The sequence below is a fragment of the Rhinopithecus bieti genome, unplaced genomic scaffold, assembly GCF_001698545.2.
Source record: "Rhinopithecus bieti isolate Rb0 unplaced genomic scaffold, ASM169854v2 scaffold_76035, whole genome shotgun sequence".
NCBI classification, from domain to species: Eukaryota; Metazoa; Chordata; class Mammalia; order Primates; family Cercopithecidae; genus Rhinopithecus; species Rhinopithecus bieti.
In genome coordinates, this window is record NW_016828193.1 from 78687 (window position 1) to 105541 (window position 26855).

Below are 26855 nucleotides of genomic sequence, written 5' to 3' on the forward strand. Positions count from 1 at the left end.
ACAGAGCAAGACTCTCAAAAAAAAAAAAAAAAAAAAAAGAAAGGGGGTACAAATTCTGCTTTCTATTTTCAAGGAGCAAATATAATCTACTTAGGAAGAGAAGCCCAGCACACTAGAATGAAACTAATAATAGGTTAGAATGAAAAGGTGCTGCAAAATTCTAATTTTGTGATGTGGCCTGTAAATGCTAGGGAAAGGAGAGCTCAAAGTATGTGAAAATGTTTCAGGAAGTCTTGCCAGAGGGAATGGGAAATGATTCTTGCCTTGTTTGTTTATTTGTACCACCAGTGTTAACAAGGAGAGGCAGGAGCAAAAGCTTGTAGTCGGACCTTAGACTACAGGCTAAGGGAGGTGAGAGTGTGTCATGAGAAATTATGGCTTGGGTAGGTGGCACCATACTATTTAAAAGAAGAATTTAAACATGAGGTCATTGGCTCTCAGGAGCTGGGGAGTCACAAAGTGAAAAGGGATTTTATTTGTCCTCCATATAAAATAGGCCAAATCCCCAAATGGAAATGTCCAGGTTAATATGGAACAGAAGTTGGGTGTGGTGGGAGCCGTAGACTTAGGAATATCGTCTGGAAGCATATTTGGCTTTAAGCTAGGAGAGAAGTGGGGCTTGTTAAACAGTGATAGAACTTGCTAAATGTGAGGTATGGGGTGGAAACTCAGTTTGTTAGAGAGTGGGAGGGAAAGAACTTAAGGAGCAGAGGACAGCAAATATTGAGGTGAACGAAGAGAGGACAGTGGAGGAAAGTGTTAAGGAAGGGAACGTCTCAGGAAAGAGGGAGTGGTGAACAGGTCTAATGGTAGGTGCCCATGAGGTTGAGAACTAAGGGAAAGCATCTTTAATAGAAGGAAGTAACTGGAGGACCTCAAGAAAGCAGTTTTAATTTTTTAAGAAAGTTGAGGTTTGACTATCATTCTCAGCAAACTATCGCAAGAACAGAAAACCAAACACCGCATGTTCTCACTCGTAGGTGGGAATTGAACAATGAGAACACTTGGATACAGGAAGGGGAACATCACACACCGGGTCCTATTGTAGGGGGGGGAGATAATGTAAATGATGAGTTAATGGGTGCAGCACACCAACATGGCACATGTATACATATGTAACAAACCTGCATGTTGTGCACGTGTACCCTAGAACTTAAAGTATAATAAAAAAGAAAAAAAAAGAATGAAATAATTGGAAAAAAAATCAAAATGCAGGTTTGCTTTAAAACACGAAATTCAGCTGCTGTTACTGTCCTATATTATCACCCTAAGTTGGTATTGGGATTGGCTTTATGTAAAATTTGATTATGAAGAATAAAATCTTCAAAGAACAAAAAAAAAAAAAAGAAAGTTGAGGTTTGAAAGTCAGAAGGCAGAAAAAAACTGTAAAAAAAGAGGGAGTTGGGTAGAGCTAATTCAATTAATAGCTTGCAATAAAGAGAAGAGAAGCAGTGTGAAAGCTTTCAGGCTCACTGAAATTTGGTCAACTATTTTTTAAATCAATCTTTTCACATATTTTGGCTTTTCAGATATGTATTTAAAATCCATGGAAAGATAAAACTCTGAATATTTCCTTTGGGGGACTCTTGGGATGTCACCGTGTTGAAACACATCCCCAGACTGATGGGACATTTGAGTCTCTATTCTTCTTGAGCAGCATGGCTGTACTGCCCACATGATGTGGCTCCTCATCTATAGGCCTGATGACCGCATGCACCAACTAAAGAGTACAGATGATGACAAGCAGTGTGACAAGTTGGAATTAGTCATGGAAAGCACCAGTAACTTGCATTTGTTATGGCTTTCTGGTTGTTAGTTGTTGCTTTTTTGTATTGGGGCCTCACCATAGTAACAGTGGCTTTTTAGCAAACATTGAAAATGGCTTCTATTTTGTGTGCTGTTAATATCTGTGTATGTTATTCTAAGTTTGACATGGCAAAGGTTTTAATTTTTTCTTTATAAATAATTTACTTGTAGGAGAAAAGATATTTTTTGGATATCTCTCAAATTCATTTTCTTTCTGGATTCAAGAGCAGGAAAGCATAAATTTTTTTAATCTTTTTGACATCTGATTTGTTTAAATAGTGTTATTCTTTGGCTAAGCTTCTGTCTGATTTCTTGTTGCCCTAATTTAGTTTGCTTGTTTTAATCTTTTTTTTTTTCCTGGCCTCTGAATTTCTATTCCTAAATGTTCTAAAATGGCACATTAAAGTAATTAAAGAATCTAGGTAAGTTTTCTGAGGTATTTGTTTGTTATTTACCTGTTCCAGGCTTGAGATAATTTCATAAACTAGTTCCCATTCCATCTGCTTTGAGAAGTAAATTTTAAGTAAAAAAAATACAGATTTGGCTTATTTATTTGTTTTTACTTTTACTTTCTTCACTGCAGTGTTACAAAACTGAAAAGTATGCAAGCAATACGTAACTGGAATTGTAAGAGTTAAAATAAGCAATATTTGATGATAGAATTTTGCTCTATTATAGCTTGGCTATAATGGAATAAATGTAAGATTGAAAATAAAAGATGACATAGAAAGAAGAGTAAGTTACTGTGAAGAAGGAACTATAAATGCAGTTTCCTTTGCTGGCAAATAGTTCATGAAAATAATCCATAAATCAACTGTGTGGATGAAATTGGGCAAGTTTAGTAACAATTGAGAGGTTAACGGAAAAACCATGAACCCCAACGGTTTCAAAGTGGTTTTTATCTTGTTTTGCAATCTTCTTTACTGGAGCAAATTGTCTGGTTCTGGGAATCATATTGCTAAAAGATGATAACAATCCTATTGTACATTTTGTTGTTGAAAGGTCAAATGATTTATGTAACAAGGTAGTCTTACATTCACGTCCACTATTATGAAACTAGTGCCCAGATTACTGTCACATTTTAGACCTTTCTATGTAGTTTCTTTTTTTGACAAATAAAAATTATATCTATTTATAGTACACAACGTGATATTTTGAAATATGTATAAATTACAAAATGGCTAAATCGAGCCTTGTCTCACATAACTTATTTTTTTTTTTTTTTTGTGATGGGAACACTTAAAATCTGCTCTCATAGCAATGATCAAGTGATATGATTTGGATCTGTGTTCCCACCAAATCTCACGTCGAATTGTAATCACTAGTGTTGGAGGTGGGGCGTAGTAGAAGGTGATGGGATTATGAGGATGAAGTTCTCATGAGTCGGTTAGTACCATCCCCTCGGTGTTGTTCTCATGATAGTGGGAGTGAGTTATCCTGAGATCTGGTTGTTTAAAAGTGTGTAGCACCTCCTCCCTCTCTCTTTTTCTCCTGCTTCAACCATGTAAGATATGCCTGCTTCCCCTTTGCCTTCTGCCATGGTTGCAAGTTTCTTGAGGCTTCCCCAGAAGCAGAAGCCTCTATGCTTCCTGTACAGCCTGCAGAACCATGAGCCAGTTAAACCTCTTGTCTTTATAAATTACCAGTCTCAGGTATTTTGTTATGGTAGCATGAGAATAGACTAATACATCAAGTATACAATTTGCAGGTTTATTTCAAAAGTAAGCTACTTAGGCATTAAACTTGAAAATACTTTAATACTTTAAAAATGATCCAAGACTTGGGCTATATATGTGTCAATAAATCTATGCATATTGCATGAGTGTGTGCACAGGGGTAAAGGCTGTAGTTGTGAGGAAGTATATACAGTTTTGTAAGAATGTTTTTGCTTGAATAATGAAAGACTATTCTCAGAGGAATTAAGCAGAAGACAGCAATCAGAGTCACATGCCAAGATGGGTGATCTAAAGCTCTAGCTCCTGATACCCTTGACTTGGTGTCTCTAGCAGTCCTAATTGTATTGGGTTTTATGTGTGCTCCTTGGTTGTCAATTCACATCATTACAGATGTGGCTGTTCAGGTGTCATCTAGGTATGTAATAGATGGTGACATCATTGGGTCCCAATTGTCCAAAAGTTTAGAGAAGAAGGGCTTTTTTCTTTATACAAAAGGAAAAACCTGATTTCTTAGGTACTGCAAGGAAATTAGCCTAACTATAATACACTGTGGAATTTCAGTGTGGAATTATCCTTTAAAGCTTTTCCATTCAACTCTCTTTACAGAATTCTAACCAACTCCATATCCTGTCTGTGCTTATATCCCTCTAGAAGAGGGGACCTCATTACCTCCCCAAACAGCCTTTTCTGTGTTTGAGTAGTTTTAATCATTAGGTAATTTTTCCATCAGTTGAGCCAAATTGATATTCTCTTGCTTTACTTTCCATTGTTTTAGCTTTTCTTCAGAGACCAAAGCAGAGCAAACATGTCATCTGTTTCATGCAATAACACTTCTGATATTTGTGTTTAAAATTATCAAACACGAATTCATTGAATAAAGAGGTCTCCAGGAAAATCACCTGCTATTCCTTTTCTATTCAAAGAGCCTCAGCTTTTCTATAACTTCTTCAAGTGGGTTCCTCCAAAGTCAAACACAATAGTCTAGAATTTATTTGACCATCTTGAAGTAGAGAAAGATGATTAACACAGTCTAAGACTGCACTATCTTTTCAATGACTGTTGAATCTATTAATCTCATCTTAATTTTATTTTTATTGTTAATAACAAGAACTGTGTCACATTTATCTCCATATCTTGCTTGTCATAGGGCTTGTTGGCACATAATAGGCACTTACTCTGTCATTAAACTATTCCTTTTATTATTGTATCTATGCGGACTTAGCATATCTCTGCATTGTCATTGATAGTTAAACAAATGGGTCAGTTAAATCAGAGTTTTAGGGGTGGAGTCCAGGCATTTTGTTTTTTTTTTCTTAAAGCTCCCCTAGTGATTCTAATGGGCAACCTGGATTAATCACTGATCTAAGTTAGTAATAAAAATACTGAGCACAACACAATTAAGAACATAGCCATGCATCTTATCACTAGAGACCTCCCTATAGGTTGCTGTTGGGCCATTAATCATTACATGTTGTTTACTTAACTATTTCTAGTTTCCATAATGAACTGTCCTTGCTGGCAGCCCAATTTTTGTTTAATTATGTAGTAATATTGCTCTTTGTCTTAATAAGCAGAAAGGCTTTTTTTTTTTTTTAAAGACATCTATTATAGTGGTGGTTTAGATTACTTCTACATGTATGGAGGCAGAAGGATAGAATGAATAACTGAACTTTGAAGATTCCTCCCCAAGTCATATCCCTATGATTCTTGCAAACCACTTAGTACCATGTGTGATATTTCAAAGACTCTTGTAGACCCAATACCACAAAACGCCGTTGTCCTAAGAAAGACGTTTTGAGGTTAGAAGCACAAGTGAGCTGAACTTCTTTACAATGCTTTGCAGAAAAAGAAATGCTTTTCTAGGTGAGAAAATTAGCTAACAGAATATTTGATTTTTTTCTCCCTTGCACTCCGATATGAGAAAATTAATAAACTGCATGTTGTGCTAAATAATGTGAAAAATCTATATTTATGCTAGTGCCTATCTTCCTTTGGCAAAAGAACTTCTGTAGGTTATGTACTGAAAATTATTGTGATGTGTCATTAATTATGAAAAATTATATTAACTCATGTTATTTTCTCATAAGTGGAATTGTCTTCCTCTCATATATTATTTTGTATTTTTTTCAGTTGGGTTTGTCAGCCGTGTTGTCTTAGACTGTTCTTGCATTGCCATAAAGAAGTACCTGAGACTGAGTAATTTATAAGAGGATTAATTGGCTCGGTTCTATAAGACTGTACAGGAAGCACAGCAGCATCTGCTTCTGGGGAGGCTTCAGGAATCCTCCAATCATGGTAGAAGGTGAAGGGAGAACAGGCACATCACATGGTGAAAGTGGGAGCTAGAGAGTGAGTGGGAAGGTGACACACACTTTTAAATGACAAGATCTCACTAGAACTCACTATTGTAAGGACAGTACCAAGGGGGATGGTGCTAAGCCATTCCTGAGAAACCGCCCTCGTGATCCAATTACCTCCCACTAGGCCCCACCTCCAACACTGGAGATTACATTTCAATATGAGACTTGGGTGGGGACACACATCCAAACTATATTGCATGTATTGAGTAATTCTTGCTTATCACTTTGTTAAATGCTCTAGACAGTTAAAAACGTATAAGGTCTCAGCCCTTCAGGAGCTCTTGGAATTCTGAGATTATTTCACACGCATAAATGAAATAACAGTATAAGACATTACAAAGTTAAGTAATGTTAGCTTATAATAAACATTTTCACTGTATCTGGGTAAGGAAGACAATTTTCTAGGAAGAGATAAATGCATTTCTTAAAGTTGTTCACATTGGTAATAAATATCTTTCAAAGAGAGTGAAATAATGGTAAAATACCATGTTTCATTTATGTAGTGTGAAAATGACCTGACTTGGCTTGAAAGCTTCCCAATTTGCACTGTACTTTGAATCCCTGTCTGGATTTGGGGAACCATTTGGCTACTCAGAAAGTCACGTGCCAGTCACATTTAAGTAGATCTAAACCTAAACTGACTGAAGAAGATGATGATCTCACCGAAAAGTGCTTCCAGGGTATATTGGAATTGAATGCTTTAAATATGAAAAGCAGTTAATTTTTGTTGTTTCTTTAATTCAAATGTGAATTTTATATAGGCTTATTGAAATCAATAAGGTATTTTGACATTGGAATAGTTTTGAATTTATGTTTTATCAACTAATAGTTATTACTAAATTCCTGAAACCATTCAGGGCCTATATGCTATTGCCTGTGCAAATGATCCCTGTGCATTTTGGGATGTACATTTGTTAAAAATAAGAATTTCTTTGATCCCTGTTCCTTCTCCTTAGCCTGCTGTGCTCCTCCTTGCTTCCACATACCTGTGGAATTTCCTCCATGGTTCCTTTGTTTTCCAACTTGATGCTTGATCTGATCTTTTTATTTGCCAGAGCTTAAATTGAAAATGCAGGGAAAACATCTGATTTTCACTTATTTTTTTCCCCATCCAATATAACTTAAAGGATTGAAAACGAAGTCTAGAAATATATCTTCAGCTGAGTCAAAAGGGCACGTCGTACTTCTAGCCTAAATCCTGGAGTAAGGCATTTCAGTGTTTCACCTGTGACACTGATTCGACTCCACAGCCTACTGGGGGAATCCAGTACCTCCTAAGGTTCATAGTCTCTAGTGCACAAATGGGACTCCCTTAGATTTGTACTAATTTAACTTACATCAGCTTTTGAAAAAGCTGCATGGGCCGGGCGCGGTGGCTCAAGCCTGTAATCCCAGCGCTTTGGGAGGCCGAGACGGGCGGATCACGAGGTCAGGAGATCGAGACCATCCTGGCTAACACGGTGAAACCCCGTCTCTACTAACAAATACAAAAAAAAAACTAGCCGGGCGAGGTGGCGGGCGCCTATAGTCCCAGCTACTCGGAGGCTGAGGCAGGAGAATGGCGTAAACCCGGGAGGCGGAGCTTGCAGTGAGCTGAGATCTGGCCACTGCACTCCAGCCCGGGCGACAGAGCGGGACTCCGTCTCAAAAAAAACAGAAAAAGCTGCATGCAGCCTTTCCTATATCACAGCAATCTGTGCCTATCAAAACTCTTAGAGCTCTTTAATACTCTGCTTCTTGAAGTGTGGTCCACAGACAGACCAGCATCATTGGCCTCACCTAGAGCTTGTTAGAAATGCAGACTCGGCCGGGCGCGGTGGCTCATGCCTGTAATCCCAGCACTTTGGGAGGCCGAGGCGGGAGGATCACGAGGTCAGGAGATCGACACCATCCTGGCTAACACGGTGAAACCCCGTCTCTACTAAAATACAAAAAATTAGCCAGGCATGGTGGTGGGCGCCTGTAGTCCCAGCTACTTGGGAGGCTGAGGCAGGAGAATGGCGTGAACCTGGGAGGCAGAGCTTGCAGTGAGCCGAGGTCAAGCCACTGCACTCTAGCCAGGGCGACACAACGAGAGTCTGTCTCAAAAAAAAAAAAAAAAAAAAAAAAAAAAAAAATACAGAATCTCAGGCCCCACCACAAAACTACTGGTTTATCACTGCATTTTAACAAAACTCCAAATGATTCACATACATATTTGAGTTTCAGAAGTTCTGAACTGATTCTTTCGTCTTATTTTAGTTAGTAGTGCCTGGAAAATTTTGGCAAAAGCAAAGAGGTGGTGGTGGGGGCAGGACGGGGAAAGTGTGTAATTATCAAGCACAGTGCTAGGCACTTTACATGTATTATCTCATTTCATCTTCACAACAACTCTGCATGGTAGGTATTCCCATGCAAATTTACATGGGAGAAATGAAGGATTGGAGGAATTAAGAGAAAGGTCACTTAGTTGATAAAACATGGAATACTTTTCAGATTCAGAACTCTGAGCCCTCACTTTTTCCTAAATATCTCTTGGGAAAATTGCACTCACTCAAGTATTATTTAACTGGATTGTTGTTTCATTGTGGTGAATATGAGTAGATTTTTTAGGAAAAATGTCTTCAAGAAGTTCTTGAAGCTTTTCTGAAACCGGGTTTGTGAGGAAGGTCTTTGTTCTTAACCTGTGTGTATTAAGTTTAAGGCTTGAGGTGATCGGTCTTGTCATATAAGTAGTTCCTTTCAGTACAGCATGTCTGCCTTCCCTCCTTCCTTCCCTTCTTCCTTCCTAGTGGCATCTTTTCTTTAGTTCTGGAATCAGAAAATTTCCTAGAAACCCAGGGGATGCTGTGGGCCATGGCTCTGGCTCAGCCAAGGCAAGTGCCTTTTAGCCTTTCTGGGTTTCAGTTTCCTTACTGAGGGCAACTCATTTTACAGTACTGGAAATGACAATTGTGGGAAGAGAATACCTAAAGCAGGCTAGATGTCTTGTGGACTTATAACAAGAAATATTAACCATTTGGGGAAAACCAGTTTCTAAAAAAGGGCTCAGGCCACAGACCCCTAGGTTTTGCCTCCTCCAGCCCTTCAAGTTCCTTGTGTCATTGATAGCACCCCTGGTGACCCTCAGAGGGAGGGATACAGGGCACAATCATCTATCTATTCCTCTGACAAGCCTCCTGATTTTGTTCCTCCAGACCCTCTGACTTCTCTGGCTTCTTCCTCCTGGAAAACTGACACACTTGCATAAGTGTCTGGATGAACTTTGTTTTCTAACCCTTATGCCAGATGGAGTGAATCAGGAAGAGGAACGTGGATGAGGAATGCACTAGGGAAGAGGATTATGAAGGCAGTGAAATGAGATGGTGGAGGAGGTTCAGGAGCTGCAGCTAGAGCCATTCATTCATTCATTCATGGAACAGGGGAAAGGATCTGGTTTGCTTTGTTTCACAGTTTTGTACATTTACAGTTGTTCCTAGCTGGCCTTCCTAGTGATGCTCTGGTGGATCATTAACTATTAACAACTAAGTCACACTGTTATTTGACTTGGAGCCTGGTACTTAGAGTTGTTCCCGTAGAAGTGGCTCAATTGCAAATCAGTTCAGTGACTTAGAGGATCTGGCCTAGTGAGTTTTGATTGGAGACTCACTGTGCATCTTCTCACCGTGCAGCTCTTGCTCTGCTCAGCATCCACCTGGGCTTCTTATTGAATCTCCGTGTTAGTTCCTACAGAAGACAAATGCCTATTTTTGTATATGTAATCAGGGAACGTCATTGTCAGTCCCACAAAGCAAATTTATGATAGTCTTTATTTAACTCAGACTAGCTCAAGCATAACCTCAAATTTGGTGAAAATTCATCAAACCCGTTGTGCATGATATAATCACAAAAATTAAAGAGTGGTACTTTATTCATAGATTATTATTGATATGTTTTAATGATAGAAGATGCTTTAAAACTCTTCTTTCCCCTGCCTTCCACTACCTGCCCCATGTAGAGAATTTTCCTTCTGTATTTCCCAGTCTTCTCTCCCTCTCAACACCTCTACTCCCAAACAAAAGCCACTCAGCAAACAAAAAACACAAAGCCAGGTGTTGTGGGTTTGTCTGAATGTAGAGTTACTCCCCAGTCCTGGCTGTGAAGGGGCTGGAGACCAGGAAAGGCTAGGACTGTTGCGGGAGAACACCTTCGTGAGTGGATCAGGGTCCCAGTTGCTCCAGTACCCCCTGGGCATGGCAGATAGTGCTCACAATTGCATGCACTTTTTCCATCTGATCCTTAGGGGTTCGGGAGAAAATTGCGTAGCTACCCCTGAGGTGGTGTTATTTATGTAGAACTCTAGTATAAGAAGTAGAGTGCTAGGGAGGATTAGACTGTGTATAGTGTGCTATTACAACTCTTTGGTTCTTTGGGCAATTCTTTATGGGTGCCTTTCCTCATTAACTGGACTTTTCTGTTGTGTCTTTCTTATTGCTGTAAACACTGAAGTCTTGAAATTTGGCTTAGTTCCCAGACTACACAGCAGCATGAACATGGTCTGATTTTCAGACCTAATAAACAAAGAAGTCCACCTGTACTAAGTTGTCCAAAGAATCCCCTGTAGTTCAGGAAATGGGCTTGAACAAGCCAGCTTCCACCTCAACTCAAAGAAATGCCCACTCTGATCATACAAGATCCCGAAAGCTCAGGCTGAGATGAATTCGTGGACCAAAGCTGAGGGCTGACTCCCTAGATCCCCAGTTGATTGAAAAGGAGGCGGCGTAGATGAGCTCCGGCCCAGCAGAGATAGGAGGCAAACAGATCATTAGGGATGCCCCAGGGAAGTCCCACTGAAACACAGTGTTTGCTTTCTTTTCTTTTTCTCTTTTGTATGTCTTCTTCTTTTCTCTCTGGAGAAGGCATATACTAGGTCTTTTTCTCTCTCTCTTTCTGTCTGTATTTTCAGTCCTTTTTTAGATGTCACGAAAAGAAAGTAAACATTTTATTGCAACTATTTAAAATGTTATATGCCTCTAAACACCCTGGAGAAAAAAAAATAGTGTGATTAAATTAATCTCAGAGGGAAATTTAATTTGTTCCCCTGATAATTATCCAAAATTAGTTCTTTGTAGATAAATTACTATTCATAGGCCATTTACTAGCTGTAGAACTGTCTTTCAGACACTAGAACACTAAATTAAGGCTGGGGGGTAGAAAAGAGAATAAAGTTTGTGACACTGTCAGACAGATTTGCGTTGTGGGGAGACAGAAGCCCGAAAGCTTTCCTGGCCACTATCTCTGTTCCTGAGGTCTAGATGGAAAATGAGCTCCCTAGACAAGCCCAGCGATATTCTCCCTAGATTGAAAGGACTGGAAGTGACTACTCCAGCTGATTGAATTAATGTGAGCCCTTCACTGTGATTTAGTTTAGAGAGGTTCTGTTCTTCACCAGAGTGAAGGATGTCAGATGAGGGCCAGTAAGTCCATTAACCAAAAGGCAGTCTAGAGACTTCCTAGTTTCTGACTTGTTTCTCATGAAACACCATTTGGGAGAACACAGGATTGTACAAGACTTGCTTTTATAGGCAACTCTCACAACTGTTCTAAACCTCAGTTTCCTCATCTGTAAAAATGGTGCTGAAATAGTCACAGCTCATTGGATTTTTTTGAGGACTGCCTGAGATGATGTACTTACAGTGTTCAGCATAGACCCTGGAGATGGAAGGAGGCAATACCATTATCTGGTGTCACTATATGACCCAGAGAAGCCATAATGTAGAAAGTCATATGTTCTCCATTCTGTGCCCAAGTCTTGGTGAAACATGATCTAAGTGGAGGCACAGATGAGCTCCTTTGTCCATAACAGTGTTTAGTCCACAGTTTTCAAAGGTTTTGAGCATGTTCCTCACTTGTAAAAGTAAATTAAATCTGACTGAATGTGGTGGCTCATACCTGTAATCCCAGTGCTTTGAGAGGCCGAGGTGGGAGGATCTCTTGAGGCCAGGAGTTCGAGATCAGCCTGGGCAACATAGCGAGACCCTGTTTTGATAAAAAATTTAAAAAAAAAGAAATTAATCTATATGTGTGTATACATATAGACAATGCATACATTGTACTATTAATATTTATATACATGTGTATACACATATGTGCATGTGTGTACTATATATTATTTTTACTATAGATACTATGTATATTATATTGTCTTTGCTATAGGTATATATATACACACATATATACACATATATTGTCTATAGTAATTAAACATTAGTAACATTAACATTTTTAGTTAAAATATACATGAAGTTCTTTTTTATTTTTGATAGCCCAAAGGATTCTTTTGGGTACCCAGGAAGCGAGGACCCTCTAGGGGACACATATTCCCACTGGTCTCACCAAGTAGGGTAATCTTGATGCTGCATTAACCTGGAAAATCAAGCAAGAAGGCTTCCTGAGGGAGTCTTGGCAGGCAAGGTGCTCCTGCTCTATTGTTCATTATTTTTGTCATAGCATTTGATGATCACCTCCTTAAATTGTGTCATCAGTTTACAAGTTTATTGTCTGCTTGTTCCTGCCTCTCTCTCCACAACTAACATACAAACTTACTCGATGAGGGGAGGGTCTTAGCTTGGTCATGTCTATAGCCCTGGCTCAATAACATTATTGCCTGATGTACAGAAGGACTTTAACAAAAATTAGTTGAATGAATGAATGGATGTTGGGGTATATGTGCCCTCTGCTCTTTCCTTCCTCATACACATTTTCTGCTCAAGTCTGGGAGCCCAGACTCAGGAGAACGTTAAGATGATGGTGGTGGTGGTAGTGATGATGAATGTAGTCATTATTGATTGACACTCTCTGCAAAGCCTCTTGTGTGGTTGAGTCTTCCTCAGCAGAGTTCATAGAAGAGCACTGTTGTCTTTCTGTTGCCCCTATCCTGGAAAGCTGTGGACTCTGCACCAGGCAAGAGTCAGCTGATACTGGGGAGCCTCCAGGGGTTCTTCCTGGTATCCGTGAGGTACCAGATGTCTAATCTCCAGGTCCCATACATGCATTCTTTTGAGATCTTTGCATCAACGTGGGTGATTCACATATTTTCTGAGTGGTACAAATGCCTTTTGGCTACTTCCTCTTTTATGCCAGTAGTTTGTGGACACAATCACTTTTTGTTTTTTATTTTATGGCTTAGAGATAATCTCTCCCTTATTAGTCAGGATTATTTCTGTCTCTGGAATCTGGATCGTACCATAAAAATACTGTATCTGCCTCCTTTTGTGGCAAGAAAAGCTAGATGTTTTCTCCTTCAAGCTCTGGAAAGTTACTTTTTATAGTTGTCATGATGTACAAATGTCTCATCAGATGTGGGATGATGATTTGATAGTGAGGAAACTGTGGTACTCATTGCAAAAGCTCCTGGGGCTTGTGGGACTCATAGACGTAGGCAGTGTCCCTGGACAACTACTGAGCTCATTCGGGTTTAAGCCTTCTGGGATGCATTCTTTAAGACAAACATAGAGATACAAGTCAGCTATTATTTAAAAAGCAAACTGATCTTGCATATATTATGAATGCTCTTACCTGGGTGTTTGGTTGGTTGAGAGTAAAAGAAAAACCAACTCAAATTGACTTAGTTTGAGTTGAATGAACAGATCATATAACTGCAAAGTCCAGAGATGGGCTAGTCTCTGGAGAGGTTTGGTCTAGTTTCTTTCTCTGCATTTCTTGGCCCTGAATTTTTAGTGCAGAGTTTGTTCTTGGCAGCCTCCCCACTCATAGCCCCAAGTTGCTGTTAGTAATCTGTAGGGCTACTTGTTTCCAGATTGGAATGCAATAGAAAAGAGAAAGCTTATATTATCAGCAAATTTCAGAATTGACGTAGTTTATGTGCCAGTGTCTGAATTCAAAATTGTAATTAGGAGGGTGGGTCGTGTACTTGCCTTAAGCTAATTTGACCCTGGAATTATGGATGGGAGATGAATCTATCCAGTTCACGAGACTAAGGAACTTGGCACATTGTTTAGCTGATGGGGAGAGGAAATAGTCAAATGAATGTTACATATGTCATTAAGAGGACTGAATTTAAAGTGCTGAGATTGGTTTTTGGTATATTTGGTAGTAGATGTGTCTCTTACTCTCAAGATACTAGGTTAGCATCCATTACTGGTTGCAATAGCCATTAGTGACATCCATTAATGTTTCTAGCTTTCTGTCTTTTGGACATATGGTGACTCTTTTGACCAATAAATTGTGAGCATTTGGGTTGAAGCATTACATATGAGAGTGGGACTCTTCAGAGCTTCTTTTTCCTCTGGTAATATACCCTGAAGCATTGAAGATGGTGGGTGGTCCATTACGAGTATCTGATGAGCAGACTCATGTTGGGCAAGTAGCATGAGCAAGAAATAAACTCTTACTGGGTTAAGCCATGAAGATTTTGGTGTTATTACTGTAGCATAGCCGGTTATCCTGACTAGTACCTTGCATTTATTGATACAGTTGAATTATTTGGGGGTCGCTCACAAAAATGCTATATTTGCATAATTCTTTCAATTTAGTAGAAATGCTTTTACGTCTATGCTCTCATTTCCATGATAGTTCTATAAATATATGAGAAATGTTATTAGTTCCATTTTGCCAGTGGAAAATTGAGGCAATCCCCCAAATGCTCCAAATGTTGGTTAATATAGCAGAGTTTGTTATTTTCTATTTGCTTTGTTTACTTAAGCAATACACTTACTTTGTATGTATAATGAGGATCTCTAGAAAAAATAATACTTCCCATTTTATTAATATTTTATTTGGTAGCCCATCTCTCAAAATTTGTCATTTTACTTCATTTTCTTTACTTTATTCCCCACCTTCGCTCCCGCCCCCGCCCCCCACCAAGTAGTAAATGTTGGAAATACAAAGGACTTTGGCCATTGTGCTTGGGTTGAAAGCTAAAGTAAGGGAGTGGTTATGCATACTGTTTGTCTGCATTGAGCTTTGTTAGGGGCCAAGAGAATCACTCTTGAGGGGAACTGAAAGAGAATCCAAGGAAGCTGTAAGCATACATCAGGCAATAGAACAAGAGCTGTGCCTGAAGGGTTTGACTAGAGAGGAAAAGGTAAATATACTGAATTTCCTTTGGTAAGAAAGTGGCAGCAGGCTTGAAATGCAGACTGCAAGAGAGAGCAAGGACAGATTACTCTGAAAGCAGAAGAGATAACTGCTTTGCCATGAATTGGGGCAGCACAGAGGTGAAGAGCGTGGGCTCTGGAGTAGAATGTCTATTACTAGATCCAAATCCTGGCTCTACCACCACTTACAAGCTGTGTCACCTTGTGTAAGTTACTCAATCTCTGTGAACCTTGGATTTCTATTCTACAGAATGGAAATAATAGTACCTATTTCATAAGGATGATGTGAGGATAAGATGAGCTATAAAATGTAAAACTCTTAGAACAGCACACATAGTAAGAAATCGATAAATGTCAATTATTATTACTATTCATGATCGTTCCTTCTGCCACCACCCTGATCCAAGCTGTGCATCATCTCTCACCTGGACTAATTCAAAGACCTCCTCATCGCTCTTTTCATATCTGTTCTTGTGTCACCACTGATTTGTTCTCCACCTAGCTAGGGTGATATTTTAAAATAAAAATCTCAACAAGTTACTTCTTTGCTTAAGACGTTTCAGTAATTCCCCCTTCACTTATGATTTTGGTCTTTATTAGTCTTTATAATAAAGACTCTCTTGGTCTTGATAATAAGGACTAAAATCCTTAGTATGTATTCTGAGGAACTACTCCATCTAGCCTGTTTGTGCTGACCTGTGCAGTCCAGCCTCGTAGGTCCTCTTCTAGATCCCCAAGTGTACCACCTTTTGCCCACCTAAGGGCCTTTGCATTAAAATATTTTAGAGAAGCAATGACGTTGCCTTCCAGGTGGAGGGTTCTCTACTGGTGTGACACTTCTCTCCCAACTCCATTACTCACTCTGCCACGTGTGAGATGAAGTCATTGACCAGATGGGTCAATCTTGGAGGAATAATGGGCCTCAGCTCATCTTTGCCCTTCTCCCTCTTGGAAGCACATTTTCCACAGGGAACAGGTGCTTCCTCACGTTCATTTATGGGGAGGCATTTTCCCACTATGTGGGATCAGGCCCTGGTCTGGCATCACCTGTGACTGTGAGCCCAAGCCTACTTCATTGTGAAATCTATGAACCTTCCTCCTCACTAACAAGCTAATGCCATGGCCTCTAGTTTGGCTTTTATCGGCACCAAAGAGGCTCCATGGAGTCTCCTCCTTTTCTTCTGGATTGGGATGTTTCTAGTCATTCATGGTGGGAAAGTACTTCTGAAAGGATAGTGGTGAAGAGCTTTCTGTGCCTTATTATGAAATGAATTGGACTCAGATTGGACTGTAGGCCCATAGCCAATGAAATGACTAAATATTAATGTGCCTGATTTAAGGTCTTACCAATACAGTACTCATATGCTTGGACAGGGCAGTGGAAATGGAAGTGTGTTTTGCTTTTGGTTGAAAAACAAAGAAAAGTAGACTGGCCCAGAGATTTTCCAGGAGGGGGAGCCCTTGTTCCTTGTTCCCATTCAAAGCTGTGAGGGTTTGCATCATCTGTGATTAAGTTACAACAGAACAAAAACAATCCTTGCTATATGTCAAGCTAAGCAAATAGGAGAATATTGTCATAATTTCTGTTTGGCATTATTACTTTATCCCACAGAATTAACTCTTTACCTATATGGGACTCAGTTTTGTAGGAGAGTTTCTTTATAATTCCTACTGTGGTTTTGATGGTTATAGACATTGTATATGTCCTTTTGGCAAGAAGCTAGGCTAACCTCTATTTTAGTTTTAAGTTAGAAGGAAAATATAACACAGAATTAGGAATACGAGCTCCTTATCTAACTGTATTTTCTCCTTAGCTTTAATCTTCCCCATTCTTTTCTGCAAGTCCTTTCTTTAGAGAAACTTATGATTGACAGTACCCACACCCTATTTTGCAGTGTGTTAACTTTTTAAGTAGTTAACATACTACAATACCATCATTGTTAGCTTTCAGAACAGTTTTCAGTACATTAGTGTGCATCAGACCAACTAAGCTGGAAACTCTTCTCTTGACATCTCTTCTTATTTTCCTACAACTTGTAGCACAAAACTGGGCACCTTGATTCCTGACAAATGTTGTATTAGTCTGTTTTCATGCTGCTAATAAAGACATACCTGCGACTGGGTAACTTATAAAGAAAAAAGGTTTAATTGATTCACAGTTCAGCATGACTGGGGAGGCCTAAGGAATCTTAGAGTCATGATGGAAGGGGAAGAAAACACGTCATTCTTCACATGGGGGCAGCAAGGAGAAGTGCTGAGTGAAAGAGGGGAAAGCCCCTTATAAAACCATCAGATCTCGTGAGAACTCACTCACTATCGTGAGAATAGCAGCATCGGGGTAACCACCCTAATGATTCAGTTACCTCCCATCGGGTCCCTCCTATGACATGTGTGGATTATGGGAACTATAATTCAAGATGAGATTTGGCTAGGGACACAGCCAAACCATATCAAATGTAAAAATGGTCATTTAACAAACAGATGACCGGATTTTAAAAAAACAGATAGGAATGATGGCTAGGAGCCAGGGTAGATTCATCTAAAACAAGTTACCCCAAACTAACCTAATTCAAAAAATATTATTCTGGGCATGTTGATTCTGAATTTCAGTAATATTTGTCACCCCAAATTTCTCATGTTACTTTTGTGGATAGGGTAGAAGTAAGCCTCAAATAATATAGTTATATGACTTTACAAATGGTTAAATAAAACATATTTAATATGTTTTATATAATACCTGAAAAAAGTATTAACATTAATTTGTAGAGAGATCTCTAGTAGTTTGCCATAGCTTTATTGGTTTAATTAAAAAAATTTTTGGTACATTTAGCCTTTTTTTTAAATGTATATTTGTCTACAGCTTTAGAAGAATATATAAAAGGCATGTGTTTGAAATTTTCTGATGACACAAAGCTGGGAGGAATATCTAATGCTTTAGACAGTACACTCAAGATTAATTTTTTTTCATTAGGATGGTGTAATAGGAATATGAAAGATGTTATACAGAAATATTTTTAAAACCAACTATAAATGTATAGGAAGGGAAACATGATTTAATAGTGATTTATGTAGCAAAGATCTAGGAATTTTTGTTGATTAAAACTTAATATGAAGACATAGTGAGACACAATTGCCAGAATGCCAATGAAATCTTTGGACATGTCAATATAATAGTTCAGAACAGAGAACATCAAAGTCCTTACTATACATAGACTTGTTGAGCCAGCTCTGCAGTTGTGTTTGGTTCTGGGCATCATGTTTTAAGAGAGATGCAGAGAAGCTGGGATGGATCCAGAAGAGCCTGACTGGGAAGAAATGCCTGTAAAATAAATCATGGAGAATGGTTGAAAGGTTTGGGAATGTCCAAGTCAGAATAAGTATTTATGGGAGTCCTATGAGTGGTTTTCAAGTATTTGAAGGTTATCAACATAGAAAGGCCTTAGATTTGGTCTAGGTGACCCCAGGGGTGGAATTTGCTATGTGGCAAGAAGACACTTCTCAAAAGAAGACATACATGTGGCCAACAAATATATGACAAAATGCTAAATATCACTAATCATTAAAGAAATACAAATCAAAACCACAATGAGATACTATCTCACACCAGTCAGAATGGCCATTATTAAAAAGTAAAAAATAAATAAAATAACAGATGTTGGTGAGGTTGCAGAGAAAAAGGAATACACTGTTGATAGGAGTGTAAATAAGTTCAGCCATTATGGAAAACAGTGTGACGATTCCTCAAAGAACCTACAACAGAACTAATATTTGACCCAGCAATCCAATTACTGGGTATACACCCAATGGAAAATAAATCGTTCTACCATAAAGACACATGCACTTGTATGTTCATTACAGCACTATTTACAATAGCAAAGACATGGAGTCAACCTAGATGCCCATCAATGGTGGACTGGATAAAGAAAATGTGGTACCTATACACCATGCAATACTACACAGGCATAAAAAAAGAATGAAACATGTCCTTTGCAGCAGCATGGGTGTGGCTGGAGGCCATTATCTGAAGTGAATTAACACAGGATCACAAAACCAAAGACTGCAAGTTCTGACTTAGGAGTGGGGTTAAACAATGGGTACTCATGGACATATACAGCAACAATAGACACTGGGGATTACTAGAGTGAGGAGAGTGGAAGGGTGGGGGTAATGGTTGAAAAACTACCTACTGGGTACTAATGCTTGTTACCAGGGCGAGTGGATGTCCCAGCTCTTGTCTAACTTGGAAGAAAGATTTCAACCAAGAGACAGTAGGAAGATAGTGAAAAATTTTATTGAAGAGAAATATAGTGTAAAGAGCTTACACTATAAGTGTACACCCCAAAGGAGGAGTGGGATGATCCTGTGCGAAAACAGTTCCAAAGGTTCTGCACAGGGAGCTTTATCATGTTGGACTTTTTCTGCAAATTACTGCCCCTGTCTCAAGTCTCCACCTTTCTTTTTTGCCTCGTTTTTCCCGCTCCTGCCTTAGCTCCTTGCCTAGGCTTGTGGGACCCTCCCTTACTGTTGGTTAATGTGCATGTGTGGGCTGGTGATCAATACAAATCCTGTCTGATGGTGGCCCCGCTCATAGCTACCATCCTAGAAAGGTTGTATAGTGGTCAAATCTATACCTGTTGGGCCCGCATATCTCTTTGGAATTTCCTTATCTATCCTAATCTGTACTTGTGGTGCCAGGTTTCTCTTGGTAATGTCCCCTTTGCCCGTCTTTTCCTTTTTTTTTTTTTTTTTTTTTGGAGGAGTCTTGCTCCATCACGCAGGCTGGAGTGCAGTGGTGCAATCCCGGCTCACTATGACCTCTGCCTCCTGGGTTCAAGTGATTCTCCTGCCTCAGCCTCCTGAGTAGCTAGGACTACAGGCATACACCACCATGTCTGGCTAATTTTTGTATTTGTAGTAGAGAGGGGGTTTCATCATGTTGGCCAGGCTGGTCTCGAACTCCTGACCTCAGGTGATCCACCCACCTCTGCCTCCCAAAATGCTGGGATTACAGGCGTGAGCCATTGTGCCTGGCCCTCTTTGCCCTTCTTTTTAGCATGTTGCTAACGACATTCTGACATTTTAACTGCAGAATGAATGATTATTGGGGTGTCTTAAGAGGCATTTCGTGGTGTTTCTTTCTGTATGGCTACCTCCTCTCTCTCCTACCACATATGATTAAGTGCTCCCAACCCCCACAAGCATTAGAGATGGCATTAATATGCAAATTTTGGGTGGTCCCTCAGGTGTGAGCCTTCCTAAAGGTTTCCTTTCCCAGGAGCTCCCCTCCTGTTCATGTCTAGCCCTCTACCCACTCTAACATGCTCTTTACCTGGTGACAGGATCATTCATACACCAAACCTCAGTGACAAATAGTTCTCTCGTGTGACAATCCTGCACACATGCCCCTGAACCTAAAATAAAAGTAGAAAAAAAATAGTTATTAAAATTAAAAAAAGAAGTTACAGGGAGGCAGATTTGGATTTCTCATAATAAGGACCATTCCAGCAATTCCCATTCTGAAATGGGGACAGGCTGCCTTGTGAGGCAGTCAGTTTCCCATCACAGGAGACCTAAGAAAGACCTAGGAGCCCCTTGTCAGAGGTATCTAAAGGGGTCATGCTTTGGGGAGGTGGACCGGATGATTTCTGAAGTTCCCTCCTGCCTTGCAAGCCCCAACAAGAAGGAACTCAGTACCTGCATACAGTAGGTACTCAAGCAATGACTGCCAAATAGTTGAGTGCCTGACTCAAAAATCTCAGGGGTAGACTTTTGCATTTGATATATATTTTGTCACAGGTGAGTTTATGGCATGGACCAGTAATTTCACCTAGTATCAGGAGCGTATCATCTTGGGGAAAATGAAGGCTTTGAGTCACACAGAGTTGAAATTTCCTAGATAACTGGCTTATCTTTCTTACTCTGGCTCAGGCTTGTAGGTTTTAGAGCTATTTCTGATAATGAGCAATGCCTTGCCCCAAACTAACATGATGCTATTTCTTTTTCAGGATAATCGTATCCACACATCGAAATATGGTATTCTCACCTTCTTGCCAATTAATTTATTTGAACAGTTCCAAAGAGTGGCAAATGCCTATTTTCTTTGCCTTCTGATTTTACAGGTAATATTTAGGTTGTATGTCTTTATTATCTGTTTGTTTAAAGTATTCTTATACTTTTAAAAAGTAAGTCAATTTACTTAGCTAAATGTTTGTGATTAGGTAAAATCATCCTTTATCAGATTTTTAATCTTGTTGTTGCTGTTTTCTTCACAAACGTGGGAGAGGTAGGAATGGTTAAAAAGTAGTACATTCATCATTTTAAACACTGAGGTCACTTTAAAACACAGCCTTGCACTTTGTTTGAACCAAACCAGAGCCTAATAATTACTGTTCATAGCCTCCCTCCTTTCTTTATCTCCCTCTCACATCTACAGTGTGGGGATTGCCAGAGTTGAGGCAAAGAGTCTTAGCTGACTAAGACTGAGTAAGTAGCGGAGCTTAATTTTGCACATTTAATTTTCATTTAAGAACAGTGACATATTTTTAATATATGCAAAGTAAGTGATGATGCTATATGTTATTTCACTGTAGGGTGACTACTTTTACAGTTTTGAATGGTTAATTGGTAGTTAATAACCTTTGCTTTTTCTCTCGTTTGACTAAAATTTGCCCTTAAATGAAATTTCAGCTTTTATGGATATTTTGGGAAGGAAAAAATATAAATCAAGGAAACTACATACATACTATACACATACATACTGTACACACACATAAATAGTTCATGTTAGCCAGTTATTTACCTAGTATTTATGTTAGTGTACTTTAACCAGATCAAACTGGTAGGTCGAGAATGGCTAAGAAGTAAGAAGATGGATTAGATTAATATATTTGAGTACTGTTTTCTCTTTAATTGATTATCTATTTAAGAATCTTTATGTTTTAAGTGATAGAAATCTTAGTTTAAGCAAAAGATGAATATATTCATGGGTATCTCATTTCAAGTATTATTGGATTCATGGGCACAGTTTCATCAGGATGTGGCTTCTCTTCTCTGTTTTTTTTTTTTTTTTTTTTTTTTTTTTTTTTTTTTTTTTTTTTAACACAGTGATCTTTCTTAGGTAGGCCCTCTCTCCTTGGTGGCCCTGACAGCTTCCTAGTTCCAACTCAAGTCAGAGAGAGAAAGAGAGCAGAGAGGGGAGGGGGAAGAGAGACAGAGAGACAGAGAGAGACAGAGAGAGAGAGAACGAATGAGGGAATTACTTTTTCTGTTGCTCCAGCAAAAGTCTTGGGATTAGTTCTGAATGGAGCTATATCTTCATTCCTAAACCTGTTACTGTGGCTCAAGAGTTTGATTCAGTAATGGGCTTAACCAAGATCATATGCCAAACCCTGGATCCATGGTGGAATCAGTTTCCTAAAATTACGTGAACAGAAAGTGAGGGGATATGATGTTTCCCTAAGAAATAGGAGTATATTTGAGAAGAACTGGGTGCTGATCAGGAAAACAAAAGCCAACAATGAATAAACACCTTACTATTTATTGAAGAAAGCTTAGAGTCCAAGAGTTCTCCTCCCACCTCTCCCCATGAAATCGTTTTTGGTTTCTTCAAGTAACACTTCACACTATTCCAGAATTTTGAATTCATTTCTCTAATGGCTTTCTCATTTGTGGCCAAAGGCTCTTCTTCATAGAATTTTATATACAGAAGGGAACTTTGGGATGGTTCAGTCTAACCTCTCCTTTCTTTATTGATGAAGAACTTAGACCCAGAGAGATTAGGTGGTAAGGCTTTCACCATGAGTTGATGATGAACTAGGACTAGAATTTAGCTTTTCTGACACCAAGCTCAATGTTTTTACTGCTACATCAGAGGCTTTTGAGTTTAAAAAAAAAATCTTATGTAGAAGTTACTGTATAAAATTGATTTAGAGTTGTTTTGATGGGGCCTGATCTTTAGCCACTGACCATCTCTACCCCATCCTTTCCTGTCTGATGGCCCTGAAGCAGCTCCAAAATGAATCCCATTTGAAACCACTTGTCTAAGAGATTTATGTCACTGTGTCTCTCTTATGTGGGTGGCTTTGGATGTATAGGCACAAGGGAATAGACGTTGGAGTCCAAGAGACGTAGTTTCAAATTTTAACAGTATGTGGTCTTGGCCCAGTTGCATGATCTCTTAGATTCTTCATTTATAAAATGGGGACATGATACCCGGGTCTGCAACCTTTCCTGACTCCTGGTCACCATTCATAATGTAGTATTCTGTGTTGTGTACTGTTTATGTTGGGTACTGTTTATGTGGAATACAAACCTTCTGGGATTATACAAAAACAATGCTAGTAAGAGTCTAACTCAATGAACTTTTCCGAGGATTAAATGACATAATAAATGGAAAGTACCTGGCACAGTGTCTGGTGCAAGGCAGATGTTCAAATAATCTCTCTTTGGGAATTGGTAAAAAGAGTAGTTAGTAAAATTGTTAAAAGTTGAGATGAAAAGCTGAAAAAGATGGGTGAAATTTAACATATTGGAGAAAGTGATCATCTGTGAAAGATTTCAAGAAGCTTCTTCCCTTGCTGTAAAATTTCAGTTTTGGTTAGGTAGTTTGAAAACAAGTTCAATAATACTTCTACTCTATGTGTCTTATAACCAAATACAAACACTTAAATTACTGAAAGTCAGTCTTCATTTGTAAAAATAAGTCAATATAACCCCATTAATTTCTGCTAAGTCTTATAAAATTAAATGACACAATTTGAAAGATACATTTTCTAACTTTAAAAGCCCTAAACTATTTGGAATGTTTGTTTCAGCTAATTCCAGAAATCTCCTCCTTGACCTGGTTTACCACCATTGTGCCTTTGGTCTTGGTGATAACTATGACAGCTGTCAAAGATGCCACAGATGACTATGTGAGTATTTGCTCTTGAGCATTCTTGAGGTCTCAATTTCAGTTATGGCTTCTCAGAAATAGATAATGAAGATACATTTGAAATTTTGAATGAAGTTATTTTGGTCAATATCATATAAAACTATTTTATTTGTTTGATGATTAATACAGATGCCATAGAACCAGAGCCTGTTTAAAAGCAAGAGGGTTTCAGTAGCTAGATTCACTTACTTCTTTTATAGATGAGAAAACTATAGAAAAGCCTAGAAAGAGCTAGTGATTTGCTAATAATATGACCAATTTGTGGAAGAGCAGAATTAGAAATCAACCTGCATTCACTCAGTGAAGTGTTACTTATTCTTTATCACATGTCTTTGTTTAAGTTGTGAGAGTTGGTAAATATTAGGTATTCTCATACATGCTTGTCATTACATTAGGAGTTACAAAATCAAATATAGTTGACCCTTGAATGATGTGGGGGTTAGGGACACCAATTCCCTGTGCAGTCAAAAATTCATGTATAACTTTTGACTCCCTCGAAATCTTTACTAATAGCCTATTGTTGGCCAGAAGTCTTACCAATAACATAAACAGTTGATTAACACATATTTTGTATATTTATTATGTACTGTATTCTTACAATAAACTAGAGAAAAGAAAATGTTATTAAGAAAATTATAAGGAAGAGAAAATATATATGCTATTCATTAAGTGGAAGTGGATCATCATAAAGGTTTTCATTCTTGTCATCTTCATGTTTAGTAGGCTGAGGAGGAAGAGGAAGAGGAGTGATTGGTTTTACTGTCTCAGGGGTTGCAGAAGCAGAGGAAGGGGAAGCAGGAGAGCAGGCACACTCAATGTAGCCTTTAGAGAAAAAAAAATCTGTGTATAAGTGGACCTGTGCAGTTCAAATTTATGTTGTTTGAGGGTCAACTGTAGCTTCAAAAGTCAGGAAACTAATGTAAATAAGTCAGGTATAAGGCAATAGAGAATTTTAAAGTCTGCATAACCCAAAGGAAGTCATTCTCAGTCAAAGACAAAACACAGTCTTGGGAAAACCAAACATTCTAAATCCAGACAAATTATATTTTCATCCTGAGTGATTACATGTGCCCCCTCAATAACTGTCTAAGCCAATGAATTACAGGTTTATATTCCTAGCCCAAGTCACTCCTCTGAGCTCACACCTATATTTCCTGTTGCCTATTTTTAACCTATCTGTATCTTTAAAATGGTTTTCTTTTAGACAGCATATATAGTAGGGTAATAATTTTTAATAAAATCTGAAAATCCCTACCTTTCAATTGGAATATTTAACCCATTTATGTTTAATGTAATTATCATTATGGTTAGGTCATCTATCATCTTGCTGTTGCTTTCTATATACCCCATTGGCTCTTTGTTCTATTTTTCTCTGCCTACTTTTAGATTAACTGAGTATTTTTTTTTGGTGATTCCATTTTATCTTTATTATTGGCTTAATAGACATACTTTTTCATGGTTGTTTTAGTCTGTAATAGTCTATCTCAAGCAATCCGGCTTCAGAACACTGGCACTTACTCACCACACTCCTCTGTGCTAAGCTATATGGATAATGCAAAAATGAAAGAGACACAGAAACTGAAGTTAAAAAAAGCTTAACATTCAATAGAGGGAGATGGGTCATGTACATGAATAACAATAATGTGAGATAACAATGGTGTGAAATTCATAATTTAAAAGAACCAAAGTGCTTTGGTTCTTTGAGGAAGGAAGATGACCTTCAGTAGCTAGATTGATAACAGAGGTGGGATGTGTGAAAGAGAATTAGGGAAGACCTTATGGAGAAAGTGGGAACCCACTCCTGCTAAGAGTAGTTGAGTATGGTAAAGACATATGGGAAGATTTGTACTTATCAAGTTGGTTTATGTGATGTTTCCTCATAGTTATCTTACGTATAATTTTTTGATAAATCAACAATTTGATGCAAGTCATTTTAAAATAGCACACATACACACAAATAATGTACTTGTCTTCATATATCATTTTTTAAAGAATACACAGGATACACTCTTCATTTCTTAATGAAATTTCTAGCCTATTTCATGGTTCACATTTTGACTATAACCTTTGAGGTTAGTTTTTTTTTTTTTTTTTTTTTCTTTTTTCTTTTTGAAACGGAGTTTCACTCTGTTACCCAGGCTGGAGTGCAGTGGCATGATCTCGGCTCACTGCACCTTCCGCCTCGCAGGTTCAAGCAATTCTCCTGCTTCAGCCTCCTGAGTAGCTGGGACTACAGGCATATGCTGCCACGCCTGACTAATTTTTTGTGTTTTAGCAGAGATGGGGTTTCACTATGTTGGATTTTTTTTTAAAGTTTTTAATGTTTTTTTTTTTGAGATGGAGTCTCGCTCTGTCACCCAAACTGGAGTGCAGTGGTGCGGTCTTGGCTCACAGCAATCTCTGCCTCCTGGGTTCAAGTGATTCTTCTGCCTCAGCCTCCTGAGTAGCTGGGACTATAGGCACGCACTACTGCATCTGGCTAATTTTTTGTATTTTAGTAGAGATGGGGTTTCACCATGTTAGCCAAGATGGTCTCAATCTGACCTTGTGATCTGCCTGCCTTGGCCTCCCAAAGTCCTGAGATTACAGGTGTGAGCCACTGTGCCTGGCCCCGGATTTTGAGCAAACACATAGGATCCATCCACACTGATGAGTAATATCACATTAAAGTGGTTAGCTTGGGATGTTCCTGGAGTTTACTGATTCCTGTGAGGTTGCCATTGTTCAAGGTACTTTGGGAGCTCTTCTTATAGAACTGTCTTCTGAAGGTCAGTGTACAAGGTAGTCTCATGACTTAATGGCTTCACAGCTTTGGAAACAAATGCTCCCTCTCAGCCTAATCAAAAACCTTATCAACCAGACATGCTTTCTAAGAGTGGCTTTCTTTTATTTCAAAACATAAGACATCTCATTATGTCTTTTCAAAGGACATAGAGCTCAATTCTCAAAGGATAGAGAACATTCTGAAGAATGGGCTATGAGCTCCAGAGATAATTCTAAGAGA

At 38.7% G+C, this 26855-nt stretch overlaps 1 protein-coding gene across 1 annotated transcript in view; it reads left to right on the forward strand.

Annotated features, from left to right (window-relative positions):
- The window catches only part of LOC108523656 (probable phospholipid-transporting ATPase IM), a 261994-nt gene that overhangs the window by 36873 nt on the left and 198266 nt on the right, over window positions 1-26855 (forward strand). Inside the window, 2 exon segments of the mRNA XM_017864379.1 lie at window positions 20925-21038; window positions 23733-23831. Of these exon segments, the coding sequence (XP_017719868.1) occupies window positions 20925-21038; window positions 23733-23831 (213 nt within the window).